This window comes from Entelurus aequoreus, linkage group LG22, assembly GCF_033978785.1.
Source record: "Entelurus aequoreus isolate RoL-2023_Sb linkage group LG22, RoL_Eaeq_v1.1, whole genome shotgun sequence".
Lineage (NCBI taxonomy): Eukaryota > Metazoa > Chordata > Actinopteri > Syngnathiformes > Syngnathidae > Entelurus > Entelurus aequoreus.
The window spans coordinates 37,892,589-37,908,228 of NC_084752.1; the positions used below are offsets into that span (position 1 = coordinate 37,892,589).

General features: G+C 47.2%; 1 protein-coding gene across 1 annotated transcript; it reads right to left on the reverse strand.

The window, feature by feature from the left end:
- Positions 1-3,517: 3,517 nt before the first annotated feature.
- On the reverse strand, positions 3,518-14,753 carry LOC133639645 (dentin sialophosphoprotein-like). Its single transcript, XM_062033135.1, has 9 exons — positions 14,700-14,753; positions 14,540-14,584; positions 14,110-14,151; positions 13,964-14,023; positions 13,874-13,897; positions 6,099-6,158; positions 5,945-6,010; positions 3,950-5,867; positions 3,518-3,889 (listed from the first exon to the last, which is right to left on the reverse strand). The coding sequence occupies exons 1-9, from the start codon at positions 14,751-14,753 to the stop codon at positions 3,747-3,749; spliced, it is 2,412 nt and encodes an 803-aa protein (XP_061889119.1). The 3' UTR covers positions 3,518-3,746.
- Positions 14,754-15,640: the final 887 nt, after the last annotated feature.

A 15,640-nucleotide genomic window follows, 5' to 3' on the forward strand; every position in this document is an offset into this window, starting at 1 on the left:
ATGGTGCTTTTGTTGACCAGAGAGGAGATTCTGTAGAGAAATCTTTTTTGTTGGTTGACCTTTTTGATTACATTGGTTGCCATTTTATCACAGGAAAGGTTAGCCTCTAGAATGGAACCTAGGTAGGTGACCTCATCTTTCCTGGTGATAACAATGTCACCCACTTTTATAGTGAAGTCATTGACTTTCTTAAGGTTGATGTGGGACCCAAACAGGATGGATTCTGTTTTACCCAAGTGTATGGATAGCTTGTTGTCAGCGAGGTAGGTGCAAGTTCTACAGAGCTCAGCACTGAGGATTTTCTCCACCTGTGACTTGTCCTTGTCTGATACCAGCAAGGCCGAGTCATCCGCAAACAAGAACAATTCACAGTCGCATGCCGATGACATGTCGTTTATGTATATTAGGAACAGTAAAGGTCCCAATATACTGCCTTGGGGGACTCCACAGCTTACTGAGAGGGGTGGGGGACAGGATGCCGTTCACCTCTACCACCTGTTCCCTCCCCTCCAAGTATGATTGCATCCAGCTCCATGAGTTTTTGTTAAATCCGATTGCTCTGAGCTTATCCAACAGTATAGCGTGGTTAACGGTGTCAAAGGCCTTCTGAAGGTCCAGCATGACCATGCCGCAGTATTTGCCCGCGTCCACCTCATGTTTGATGTGGTCGCTCAGATAGAGAAGGCATGTGTCAGTGGAGTGGTTAGTTCTGAAGCCGGATTGGAATTTGTACATGAGTTTATTGGTGGCAACGTAACTATCGACCTGTTCATAAACTATTTTTTCCATTACTTTCGAAATGGAACTGAGAATAGAAACTGGTCGGTAGTTGCCAGGTTCCAATTTGCTTCCTTTTTTAAAGAGGGGAGTTACTCTTGCTATCTTAAAGTCTTTTGGTACTTGGCCTTGTAAAATTGGTAGGTTTATTATGTGCGAAATGATTGGGGCAATGATGGAGGCAGAGTCCCTGAGAAATCTGGAGGGGATATTGTCAAGGCCGGTGGCCTTGTTTGGGTGGAGCGTGCTCAATTTTTTAAGCACCTCATCAGCTGAGACCATTTCTAATTTGAAATCATCGTTGGATACTCCTAGCTTTCTGTAGAAGGCTTTAATGTGTTCTACACCAAAGCGACCAGAGTGGTGGGACAGCTTGTTGACAAGAGTTGCGGCTATGCTGGTGAAAAAGGTGTTAAGTCTGCTTGCTAACTCCATTTTGTCTGTAATGAGGGAGTCACCCTCCTTGATGCTGATGTTGGTGAGTCTGGTTTTAAGTTTCTGGCTGCAACCTGGAAGCTGGTTGTTGAGAATTTTCAAGAGCTCACGTGGCTTATTTGTGTTTTCCTCTATTTTGTCGCTAATGTAATTTTTTGTTAAGGATTTGGTCAGGTTGGTTGTCTTATTTCTTAATTTATTGCATTGTTTTTTGAGAGTTGAAATGAGTGATTTGAGGTTGTTACTATTGGGTTGTTTATCTACTTCAATTTTACACTTTTGGTATTCTGAGTATTTTCTGTCTCTGTCTTTTATGGCAGCTAATAGGTCCGGATTCATCCATGGTTCAGAGCGGGCTTTGATCCTCACTGTTCTCACGGGAGCCATGTCATTTAGTATCTTTAGGAAGCGATCCCAAGCAACATTGACCAGGTTGCTCGTGAGCACAGGGGACCAGTCCCACTCATCTAATTTTAAGTTGTGGAGGTAGATTTCATTTTCGCGGGCTTTGGACCGGTTGAAAACAAGGACCATGGTAGTATGAAGGAGCCCCGAAATCCTGTGTATGCCGCGGGTCTAGACGCCGCGTCCTCGACCGTCAGGGACCGGGGAGAGGCTGCGTGGACCCCCGCCACACTGTCTCCACAGCAGACCGGGGTGTTGATGTCGACAGTCACCTCGTTGACCGTCGCCGCGCCGCTCACCGCCGTGCCGTTTGCCGCCGGGCTGCTGCCTTCGCCGATGTCTGGGTTGTCCTCCGCCGCCGACCGTGTCGATGAACGGGGCGAAGTCCTCCGTCGAGCCGCCGATCGCTGGAGTACAGGTGAGCTTGAGTTGAGATGAGCAGATAGGAGGTCCCGCAGCTAAGTTAGCTTCAATGGCATCGCTAGCAGTAGCATTACTAAGCTTCGCCAGGCGGGACAACATTAACCGTGTGGTTACAGGTCCAGGGTTGAGTTCAGTGTCTCCTGAGAGTAGAAGTAATAGTAGTATTGTTGATCTTCGGTCTATCCTTCCAGTCAGGGGCATGTATCTTTTGTTTCGATCTACAGTCAAGCACAAGGCTATCATGTTAGCTCTGAAGCTAAAGTGCTTCGCCGATGTATTGTCGATGAGATAAAAGTCACTGTGAATGTCCATTTCGCGTTCCCGACTCTCATTTTCAAGAGGTTAAAGTATCTGTCTTTAGAAGTCTGGAAGGAGTTTGATTTCACCATATTTGTCTTTAGAAACATAGGATGGAGTTTGATTTCACCATATTTGTCTTTAGAAGCATGGGATGGAGTTTAATTTCACCATATCTGTCTTTAGAAGCATGGGATGGAGATATCTGCAATGTGGCAAGTTGTATTTCACCATATCGGTCTTTAGAAGCCTGGGGTAGAGATATCTGCAAACCTCACATGTTTACAGATGTTGCTCTACGATTCATCACTTACTGATATGCAGTATTTTGGCATGACTTTAGACATAGCAGTGGTGATTGTCAGTATAATTCTACACATTAGGAAACAAATGAGTTATGATATTGACTGTACTTACTTACTGTATCATCTTTGCAAAGGCAGCAGTGTAAGCAGTGCTTCTAGTTAATTACTGTCATGCCCCCACTTGCCCCCTGGACGCCTATTCAACTGGTAGGAGGCCACAGGGAATGCCCATGGACACGTTAGAAAGACTATGTCTCCCAGGTGCCCTGGGAACATCTTAGGATACCTCGCAGGAACTGGAAGAAAGTAGCCGAGTAAAGTAAAGTCTGGACTTCTCTGCTTAGGTAGCTGTCCCTGCGACTCCAACGTGGATAACCAGAAGAAGATGGATGGTTCCTAATTGGGTCGGTACAGGTGGACCGTTAAGATTCAGTTGCATTAGCAGCAGCCCAGATGTTAAACTTACAATATAAACAGTAGTTGTCTTACTACATTATTTAGCGTACTATTGTATCTTTAATTTATGACAGTGAAGTAAACACAATAAATTAGTGTATGCGAATAATCATAACATTTTATCACTTGTTTTTTCTTAGCCGGCAAATGTTGATCAGCTCATTTGTTGAGTAATTTAAGAATCAGAAATGCTGATGCTAGCTGTTAGCTCCTTGGCAGTTTGGGCAAGATGGCTCGGATGCAGGACACTTTCCCTTTCTTCGAGCTCTACAAGCAGTGCATGTATACTTTGTTTAGTCCTCATTTGATGAAGCTCTGCTTAGTATTGCTTCCAATGACCATCAGGAGGAGAAGTTTTGTACAATTAAAGATTTATTTTCACCAAACATACACACAATTCACAAGTGTATGGATACATTCTGCAACACACTAGAGGTCAAAATGTTTTCAACACAAACACGTGCACACACACGTGCACACACACAAACACACACACACACACACATAGGTAACAATATGATGATCCCAAAAATAACTTTCAAGAGTCAAAACAATATTCTATATTCCACCTGATATGTTTAGTCAGCTTATTGGATAGTGTTGAAGTGAATGTGGGAGGTGGAGGTGGAGGTGGAGGTGGAGGTGAGGTCATCTTCTTCGCAGGCGTAACTCCATGTCATCTTCATCTGGCACCATCAGATGGTCCACTGAGTAGTGGGCATCGTCGCCGATGTCCTGGAAGAAATACTCCTCGCTCTCGCAGCTCTCCGCCCCATTCTGACACTCTGGGTCTTTATGGCTTTCATGGCTGGTACTGTCACTGGCCTTTGAGGTTCCACTGGTGTCATGGCTGCTGGTCTCACTGGATTCACTGCTTTCATGGCTGGTACTGTCACTGGCCTTTGAGGTTCCACTGGTGTCATGGCTGGTACTGTCACTGGCCTTTGAGGTTCCACTGGTGTCATGGCTGGTGGTCTCACTGGATTCACTGCTTTCATGGTTGGTACTGTCACTGGCCTTTGAGGTTCCACTGGTGTCATGGCTGGTGGTCTCACTGGATTCACTGCTTTCATGGCTGGTACTGTCACTGGCCTTTGAGGTTCCACTGGTGTCATGGCTGGTGGTCTCACTGGATTCACTGCTTTCATGGCTGGTGGTATCGCTGGATTCACTGCTTTCATGGTTGCTGGTCCCACTGGATTCGCTGCTTTCAAGACTGGTGGTGTCACTGGATTCATTGCTTTCAAGACTTGTGGTGTCACTGGATTCACTGCTTTTAAGACTGGTGGTGTCACTGGATTCACTGCTTTTAAGACTGGTGGTGTCACTAGATTCACTGCTTTCATGGCTGCTGGTGTCATGACTGTTACTGCCAGTGACCTTAGTGCTGTCATTGATGGTCCTACTGGTGTCACTTACTTCTTCACTGCTGCTTTCACTGTTGTCAACAATATCATTTACGCTCTTGATGCTGTAGCTTAGTACATTAGCCTTAATTGTCTGGTAGGTGTCACTACTGTGGATGTTGATGACCTTTTCACCGCTCTCACTGCTGACGTTGTCGCTGGCCTTACTGGTCTCACTACTGCTATTGTTGCTGGCCTTACTGGTCTCACTGCTTTCACTGCTGGTGTTGTCGCTGGCCTTACTGGTCTCACTGCTTTCACTGCTGCTATTGTCGCTGGCCTTACTGGTCTCACTGCTTTCACTGCTGCTATTGTCGCTGGCCTTACTGGTCTCACTGCTTTCACTGCTGCTATTGTCGCTGGCCTTACTGGTCTCACTGCTTTCACTGCTGCTATTGTCGCTGGCCTTACTGGTCTCACTGCTTTCACTGCTGATGTTGTCGCTGGCCTTACTGGTCTCACTGCTTTCACTGCTGCTATAATCGCTGGCCTTACTGGTCTCACTGCTTTCACTGCTGCTATAATCGCTGGCCTTACTGGTCTCACTGCTTTCACTGCTGATGTTGTCGCTGGCCTTACTGGTCTCACTGCTTTCACTGCTGCTATAATCGCTGGCCTTACTGGTCTCACTGCTTTCACTGCTGATGTTGTCGCTGGCCTTACTGGTCTCACTGCTTTCACTGCTGATGTTGTCGCTGGCCTTACTGGTCTCACTCCTTTCACTGCTGGTTTCATGACTATCCTTGCTGGTTTGACTGTTGTCAATCACGTTGCTCACCAATATGGTCTTGACGGCATGGACCTTCTCGCTGGCCTTACCGGTTTTCCTGCTTTTACTGCCGGTGTTGTTGCTGGCCTTACTGGTTTCACTGCTTTCACTGCTGGTGTTGTCGCTGGCTTTACTGGTCTCACTGCTTATGTTGTCGTTGGCCTTACTGGTCTCACTACTTTCACTGCTGGTTTCCTGACTACCCTTGCTGGTTTGACTACTGTCTATCACACTGCTCATTAGTATGGTCTTGATGACAAGGATCTTGTTACTGGTTTGACTGGAGTCATGGCTGTCACTACCCTCATTTGTGTCAGTTATGGTGGTCTCATTGGACTCAGAGCTTTCGCTGCTTGTGCTGTCTTCGGTCTGACTGTTTTCATGACTGGTGCTCTTGCTGTCGTCCGTTCCGAAGCTCTCTTCTGGTGCCTGGATGGGATAGCTTTGGTCCTTGGCTTCATTGCTCTCACTGCCGGTACTGTCATGGCTTTCAACAGCCGTGCTTGTTGTGTCTGCTTCCTGAGGGTGCTGTTTGTGCTCATTTGACTGACTTGCGGGTTGGTGCACGTAACTAGCATAATGTGGATCCCAACTCTAAACCAGAGAAAAAAAAAGTTGTCTTAATTTAGCCAGTAAGGTAGGGACAATCCTCAATATGTTGAATAAATCACCTGTTGGTATTGGTACTGTTGGAGGTAATGCTGATAGTGTGGATCATAGGAACCTCCGCTTTGAGCCTGAAAGAGAATGAACAGACTTTACTGAAATACTGCTGCGTTTTATTCAAGAGAAAATCCAAAATAAGTCACGTGGAGAGTAAATCACCTGTTGTTGGTACTGCTTGAGGTAATGTTGGTAGGAATGCAGATCATACGATGCCTGAGCCTGAAAAGTAGAATTAATAGACATATATTGATACTCTTCAACATTAATAACGATAAGTAAAATATACTTTTTTTAACAGTAATTTGTGTCCCTGATTGCTGTTTATGATCACAAAATGGGACAACAATTCCCTCTTGTTAGACGAGCCTGTGCACCCACCACTTCATGCAAGACATCGTGATCTCAGGGCCTTCAGTCCACTGTTTGGTTGGTCTGAGAAGACTCATCCAAGTACAGTTCATGCTCATAGACTTAGATCTAATCCAGTGCTGGTGGTGCCAGAACTGATGAAGCCTACTCGGATGAGAGGAGAACCATCTTCTAGAACCAACCAAACAGTCAATTGAAGGCCCTGAGAGGACTGGGACCTGATGAATGGGAACATCCATAGACATAAAGACAGCATCATTTAAAAAATTAAAAATAAACTTATCTACACATCTTAAAATAAATACTATCCATCAGTCAGTTACAGACGTGGGACCTGGAAGTTTGATCATTGAGTTTTTCTTCAGAAACTCAGTGCTTGTCAATAATTCTCTCCCCTGACATACTGGAAGTCCCTTACCTCTCCCTGACATACTGGAAGTACCTTACCTCTCCCTGACATACTGGAAGTCCCTTACCTCTCCCTGACATACTGGAAGTACCTTACCTCTCCCTGACATACTGGAAGTCCCTTACCTCTCCCTGACATACTGGAAGTCCCTTACCTCTCCCTGACATACTGGAAGTCCCTTACCTCTCCCTGACATACTGGAAGTCCCTTACCTCTCCCTGACATACTGGAAGTCCCTTACCTCTCCCTGACATACTGGAAGTCCCTTACCTCTCCCTGACATACTGGAAGTACCTTACCTCTCCCTGACATACTGGAAGTACCTTACCTCTCCCCTGTCATACTGGAAGTACCTTACCTCTCCCTGACATACTGGAAGTCCCTTACCTCTCCCTGACATACTGGAAGTCCCTTACCTCTCCCTGACATACTGGAAGTCCCTTACCTCTCCCTGACGTACTGGAAGTACCTTACCTCTCCCTGACATACTGGAAGTCCCTTACCTCTCCCTGACATACTGGAAGTACCTTACCTCTCCCTGACATACTGGAAGTACCTTACCTCTCCCTGACATACTGGAAGTCCCTTACCTCTCCCTGACATACTGGAAGTCCCTTACCTCTCCCTGACATACTGGAAGTCCCTTACCTCTCCCTGACATACTGGAAGTACCTTACCTCTCCCTGACATACTGGAAGTACCTTACCTCTCCCCTGTCATACTGGAAGTACCTTACCTCTCCCTGACATACTGGAAGTCCCTTACCTCTCCCTGACATACTGGAAGTCCCTTACCTCTCCCTGACATACTGGAAGTCCCTTACCTCTCCCTGACATACTGGAAGTCCCTTACCTCTCCCTGACGTACTGGAAGTACCTTACCTCTCCCTGACATACTGGAAGTCCCTTACCTCTCCCTGACATACTGGAAGTACCTTACCTCTCCCTGACATACTGGAAGTACCTTACCTCTCCCTGACATACTGGAAGTCCCTTACCTCTCCCTGACATACTGGAAGTCCCTTACCTCTCCCTGACATACTGGAAGTCCCTTACCTCTCCCTGACATACTGGAAGTACCTTACCTCTCCCTGACATACTGGAAGTACCTTACCTCTCCCCTGTCATACTGGAAGTCCCTTACCTCTCCCTGACATACTGGAAGTACCTTACCTCTCCCTGACATACTGGAAGTACCTTACCTCTCCCTGACATACTGGAAGTACCTTACCTCTCCCTGACATACTGGAAGTCCCTTACCTCTCCCTGACATACTGGAAGTCCCTTACCTCTCCCTGACATACTGGAAGTCCCTTACCTCTCCCTGACATACTGGAAGTCCCTTACCTCTCCCTGACGTACTGGAAGTACCTTACCTCTCCCTGACATACTGGAAGTCCCTTACCTCTCCCTGACATACTGGAAGTACCTTACCTCTCCCTGACATACTGGAAGTACCTTACCTCTCCCTGACATACTGGAAGTCCCTTACCTCTCCCTGACATACTGGAAGTCCCTTACCTCTCCCTGACATACTGGAAGTCCCTTACCTCTCCCTGACATACTGGAAGTACCTTACCTCTCCCTGACATACTGGAAGTACCTTACCTCTCCCCTGTCATACTGGAAGTACCTTACCTCTCCCTGACATACTGGAAGTCCCTTACCTCTCCCTGACATACTGGAAGTCCCTTACCTCTCCCTGACATACTGGAAGTCCCTTACCTCTCCCTGACATACTGGAAGTCCCTTACCTCTCCCTGACGTACTGGAAGTACCTTACCTCTCCCTGACATACTGGAAGTCCCTTACCTCTCCCTGACATACTGGAAGTACCTTACCTCTCCCTGACATACTGGAAGTACCTTACCTCTCCCTGACATACTGGAAGTCCCTTACCTCTCCCTGACATACTGGAAGTCCCTTACCTCTCCCTGACATACTGGAAGTCCCTTACCTCTCCCTGACATACTGGAAGTACCTTACCTCTCCCTGACATACTGGAAGTACCTTACCTCTCCCCTGTCATACTGGAAGTACCTTACCTCTCCCTGACATACTGGAAGTCCCTTACCTCTCCCTGACATACTGGAAGTCCCTTACCTCTCCCTGACATACTGGAAGTACCTTACCTCTCCCTGACATACTGGAAGTCCCTTACCTCTCCCTGACATACTGGAAGTCCCTTACCTCTCCCTGACATACTGGAAGTACCTTACCTCTCCCTGACATACTGGAAGTCCCTTACCTCTCCCTGACATACTGGAAGTCCCTTACCTCTCCCTGACATACTGGAAGTCCCTTACCTCTCCCTGACATACTGGAAGTACCTTACCTCTCCCTGACATACTGGAAGTACCTTACCTCTCCCTGACATACTGGAAGTACCTTACCTCTCCCTGACATACTGGAAGTCCCTTACCTCTCCCTGACATACTGGAAGTCCCTTACCTCTCCCTGACATACTGGAAGTACCTTACCTCTCCCTGACATACTGGAAGTACCTTACCTCTCCCTGACATACTGGAAGTACCTTACCTCTCCCTGACATACTGGAAGTCCCTTACCTCTCCCTGACATACTGGAAGTCCCTTACCTCTCCCTGACATACTGGAAGTCCCTTACCTCTCCCTAACATACTGGAAGTCCCTTACCTCTCCCCTGACATACTGGAAGTACCTTACCTCTCCCTGACATACTGGAAGTCCCTTACCTCTCCCCTGACATACTGGAAGTACCTTACCTCTCCCTGACATACTGGAAGTCCCTTACCTCTCCCCTGACATACTGGAAGTCCCTTACCTCTCCCCTGACATACTGGAAGTACCTTACCTCTCCCTGACATACTGGAAGTCCCTTACCTCTCCCCTGACATACTGGAAGTACCTTACCTCTCCCTGACATACTGGAAGTACCTTACCTCTCCCTGACATACTGGAAGTCCCTTACCTCTCCCTGACATACTGGAAGTCCCTTACCTCTCCCCTGACATACTGGAAGTACCTTACCTCTCCCTGACATACTGGAAGTCCCTTACCTCTCCCTGACATACTGGAAGTCCCTTACCTCTCCCTGACATACTGGAAGTACCTTACCTCTCCCTGACATACTGGAAGTCCCTTACCTCTCCCTGACATACTGGAAGTCCCTTACCTCTCCCTGACATACTGGAAGTCCCTTACCTCTCCCTGACATACTGGAAGTCCCTTACCTCTCCCCTGACATACTGGAAGTACCTTACCTCTCCCTGACATACTGGAAGTCCCTTACCTCTCCCTGACATACTGGAAGTCCCTTACCTCTCCCCTGACATACTGGAAGTACCTTACCTCTCCCTGACATACTGGAAGTCCCTTGCCTCTCCCTGACATACTGGAAGTCCCTTACCTCTCCCTGACATACTGGAAGTCCCTTACCTCTCCCCTGACATACTGGAAGTACCTTACCTCTCCCTGACATACTGGAAGTCCCTTACCTCTCCCTGACATACTGGAAGTACCTTACCTCTCCCTGACATACTGGAAGTCCCTTACCTCTCCCTGACATACTGGAAGTCCCTTACCTCTCCCTGACATACTGGAATTCCCTTACCTCTCCCTGACAAACTGGAAGTCCCTTACCTCTCCCTGACATACTGGAAGTCCCTTACCTCTCCCTGACATACTGGAAGTCCCTTACCTCTCCCTGACATACTGGAAGTACCTTACCTCTCCCTGACATACTGGAAGTCCCTTACCTCTCCCTGACATACTGGAAGTACCTTACCTCTCCCTGACATACTGGAAGTCCCTTACCTCTCACTGACATACTGGAAGTACCTTACCTCTCCCTGACATACTGGAAGTCCCTTACCTCTCCCTGACATACTGGAAGTCCCTTACCTCTCCCTGACATACTGGAAGTCCCTTACCTCTCCCTGACATACTGGAAGTCCCTTACCTCTCCCTGACATACTGGAAGTCCCTTACCTCTCCCTGACATACTGGAAGTCCCTTACCTCTCCTCGACATACTGAAAGTCCCTTACCTCTCCCTGACATACTGGAAGTCCCTTACCTCTCCCTGACATACTGGAAGTCCCTTACCTCTCCCTGACATACTGGAAGTACCTTACCTCTCCCTGACATACTGGAAGTCCCTTACCTCTCCCTGACATACTGGAAGTACCTTACCTCTCCCTGACATACTGGAAGTACCTTACCTCTCCCTGACATACTGGAATTCCCTTACCTCTCCCTGACATACTGGAAGTCCCTTACCTCTCCCTGACATACTGGAAGTCCCTTACCTCTCCCTGACATACTGGAAGTCCCTTACCTCTCCCTGACATACTGGAAGTACCTTACCTCTCCCTGACGTACTGGAAGTCCCTTACCTCTCCCTGACATACTGGAAGTACCTTACCTCTCCCTGACATACTGGAAGTCCCTTACCTCTCCCTGACATACTGGAAGTACCTTACCTCTCCCTGACATACTGGAAGTCCCTTACCTCTCCCTGACATACTGGAAGTCCCTTACCTCTCCCTGACATACTGGAAGTCCCTTACCTCTCCCTGACATACTGGAAGTCCCTTACCTCTCCCTGACATACTGGAAGTCCCTTACCTCTCCCTGACATACTGGAAGTACCTTACCTCTCCCTGACATACTGGAAGTCCCTTACCTCTCCCTGACATACTGGAAGTACCTTACCTCTCCCCTGACATACTGGAAGTACCTTACCTCTCCCTGACATACTGGAAGTCCCTTACCTCTCCCTGACATACTGGAAGTCCCTTACCTCTCCCTGACATACTGGAAGTACCTTACCTCTCCCTGACATACTGGAAGTCCCTTACCTCTCCCTGACATACTGGAAGTACCTTACCTCTCCCTGACATACTGGAAGTCCCTTACCTCTCCCTGACATACTGGAAGTACCTTACCTCTCCCTGACATACTGGAAGTACCTTACCTCTCCCTGACATACTGGAAGTCCCTTACCTCTCCCTGACATACTGGAAGTCCCTTACCTCTCCCTGACATACTGGAAGTCCCTTACCTCTCCCTGACATACTGGAAGTCCCTTACCTCTCCCTGACATACTGGAAGTCCCTTACCTCTCCCCTGACATACTGGAAGTACCTTACCTCTCCCTGACATACTGGAAGTCCCTTACCCCTCCCTGACATACTGGAAGTCCCTTACCTCTCCCCTGACATACTGGAAGTACCTTACCTCTCCCTGACATACTGGAAGTCCCTTACCTCTCCCTGACATACTGGAAGTACCTTACCTCTCCCTGACATACTGGAAGTCCCTTACCTCTCCCTGACATACTGGAAGTCCCTTACCTCTCCCTGACATACTGGAAGTCCCTTACCTCTCCCTGACATACTGGAAGTACCTTACCTCTCCCTGACATACTGGAAGTACCTTACCTCTCCCTGACATACTGGAAGTCCCTTACCTCTCCCTGACATACTGGAAGTCCCTTACCTCTCCCTGACATACTGGAAGTCCCTTACCTCTCCCTGACATACTGGAAGTCCCTTACCTCTCCCTGACATACTGGAAGTCCCTTACCTCTCCCCTGACATACTGGAAGTACCTTACCTCTCCCTGACATACTGAAAGTACCTTACCTCTCCCTGACATACTGGAAGTCCCTTACCTCTCCCCTGACATACTGGAAGTACCTTACCTCTCCCTGACATACTGGAAGTACCTTACCTCTCCCTGACATACTGGAAGTCCCTTACCTCTCCCTGACATACTGGAAGTCCCTTACCTCTCCCCTGACATACTGGAAGTACCTTACCTCTCCCTGACATACTGGAAGTCCCTTACCTCTCCCTGACATACTGGAAGTCCCTTACCTCTCCCTGACATACTGGAAGTCCCTTACCTCTCCCTGACATACTGGAAGTCCCTTACCTCTCCCCTGACATACTGGAAGTACCTTACCTCTCCCCTGACATACTGGAAGTCCCTTACCTCTCCCTGACATACTGGAAGTACCTTACCTCTCCCTGACATACTGGAAGTCCCTTACCTCTCCCCTGACATACTGGAAGTCCCTTACCTCTCCCCTGACATACTGGAAGTACCTTACCTCTCCCTGACATACTGGAAGTCCCTTGCCTCTCCCTGACATACTGGAAGTCCCTTACCTCTCCCTGACATACTGGAAGTCCCTTACCTCTCCCTGACATACTGGAAGTCCCTTACCTCTCCCTGACATACTGGAAGTCCCTTACCTCTCCCTGACATACTGGAAGTCCCTTACCTCTCCCTGACATACTGGAAGTCCCTTACCTCTCCCTGACATACTGGAAGTACCTTACCTCTCCCTGACATACTGGAAGTCCCTTACCTCTCCCTGACATACTGGAAGTCCCTTACCTCTCCCTGACATACTGGAAGTCCCTTACCTCTCCCTGACATACTGGAAGTACCTTACCTCTCCCTGACATACTGGAAGTCCCTTACCTCTCCCTGACATACTGGAAGTCCCTTACCTCTCCCTGACATACTGGAAGTCCCTTACCTCTCCCCTGACATACTGGAAGTACCTTACCTCTCCTCGACATACTGAAAGTCCCTTACCTCTCCCTGACATACTGGAAGTCCCTTACCTCTCCTCGACATACTGAAAGTCCCTTACCTCTCCCTGACATACTGAAAGTACCTTACCTCTCCTCGACATACTGAAAGTCCCTTACCTCTCCCTGACATACTGGAAGTCCCTTACCTCTCCCTGACATACTGGAAGTCCCTTACCTCTCCCTGACATACTGGAAGTACCTTACCTCTCCCTGACATACTGGAAGTCCCTTACCTCTCCCTGACATACTGGAAGTACCTTACCTCTCCCTGACATACTGGAAGTACCTTACCTCTCCCTGACATACTGGAAGTCCCTTACCTCTCCCTGACATACTGGAAGTCCCTTACCTCTCCCTGACATACTGGAAGTCCCTTACCTCTCCCTGACATACTGGAAGTAGCTTACCTCTCCCTGACATACTGGAAGTCCCTTACCTCTCCCTGACATACTGGAAGTAGCTTACCTCTCCCTGACATACTGAAAGTCCCTTACCTCTCCCTGGCACTGTCTGAGTCAACCTAACATCATGACCAATGAAAGTATCAAACCTATTCAAAATGTACTCACTTGTTGGCCATTTTCCTCCGAGCTCTGAAAGAAAAGACATAAATAATGAAAATGATGCATGCAAAGGAGAACATCCAAACACTATGTTACCTGTTGCTGGTACTGGGGGTTGTAATGTTGATAGGGTTGGGGATCATAGGACCCTCCAGTCTGAGAACATTCAATGATACCGTTCAACATGGAAATGATTACTTTACTGCTGCCGGCGTCCATCATTAAGGTGTGGAATAAATCACCTGCTGTTGGTTGTAATGCTGATAGGAACCTCCAGTCTGGGCCTGAAAGACAATTAACATTAACATCTCTCTCGTGGCGGTATAGCTCGGTTGGTAGAGTGGCCGTGCCATCAACCTGAGGGTTGCAGGTTCGATTCCCGCTTCCGCCATCCTAGTCACTGCCGTTGTGTCCTTGGGCAAGACACTTTACCCACCTGCTCTCAGTGCCACCCACACTGGTTTAAATGTAACTTAGATATTGGGTTTTCACTATGTAAAGCGCTTTGAGTCACTAGAGAAAAGCGCTATATAAATATAATTCACTTCACTTCACTCTCTTCTAAGCTAAGCTGCCAGTTACAGACACAAGAATGTACAGACTGCAGGTGTCATCAGAGTGCAATTAGTCAAAGGAGATGTCCTCTGGGTCTTAAACAGGAAATACACTCACCCATTCGCTTGATTCGCTCGACTCGGCAACATCATTGAAAGAAATCTGCCAAGACAAAAAGATCTATTGCATTTTTTCCCTTATATTTGAAAAATGGTTCGTCTCGGATGTAACCGAGCACTCTCAATGACATGCTTTTCACAACAAAATCTGTACTCACGGGTTTGGTAAGGACGGCCCCAATCAGGCAAAAGGTTAGTATGAGGACCCGCATACTGGAATGCAACACAACATTCAGTTACTACAGCCCTGCAGTCACGCAGTAAGACCTTTAGGAACTGGAATTTGATTTGATTTTTGATTTTTATTAAGGATCCCCATTAGCTGGTTGCCTCAACAACCCACTAGTCTTCCTGGGGTCCAAATACATGACACATGTCGTCAGAGTTAAAAATATGTATTTTTGAGGAAAAAGAGGCATCTTTTTGTTTGGACAGATTTGCCTGTCTTAAGTCATTTCTGGGGAAAGGCACTTGAAATGAAATGGAGAACCGAAGGAAGCCAAAGAAGTCAAAGAAGTTGTTGTCAAAAACATCAAGCAAGTGGACAAACCATCTGGACTGCAAGAAGAAGAAACAAAAAGCGAAGGTAATCACATCTTCATATACGACAGAGATGGTGTGGAATTGAACAACATCAAACAATGCATTCCATTCATGATCTCCACCAATAACACATTGCTGTTCTCATCCAGAAATGACCCATACATTGGGTTATTCTGTCAATATAATCACGCCAGTACTGTATTAATGATCTTGTATTGATTTCAACGTCTTTACTTATTATAAATGTTCATTTTTATTAACAATCATTTTCCTTACTCTTATCATTTTTTATCCCTATTTTTATGATTTTAAGTTTGCTGTCACGTTTTAATTCCCAATACTTTTTAACACACAAAGTGGACAATATTTAGTTGACAAAAAAGATGTAAGAGTGAATGACTGCTTAGTAATCCACATGGAAAAGGGGAAGGATTAAATGAGCTCTGCTTCCTTTTCGGACTTGTTGAATTGAATTGTCAGAAAAAACAACAACACGTTGTTTTCCTAAATGTCCCATCAAACACATCCAACTGCCATTTTTAACCTCACATTTAAC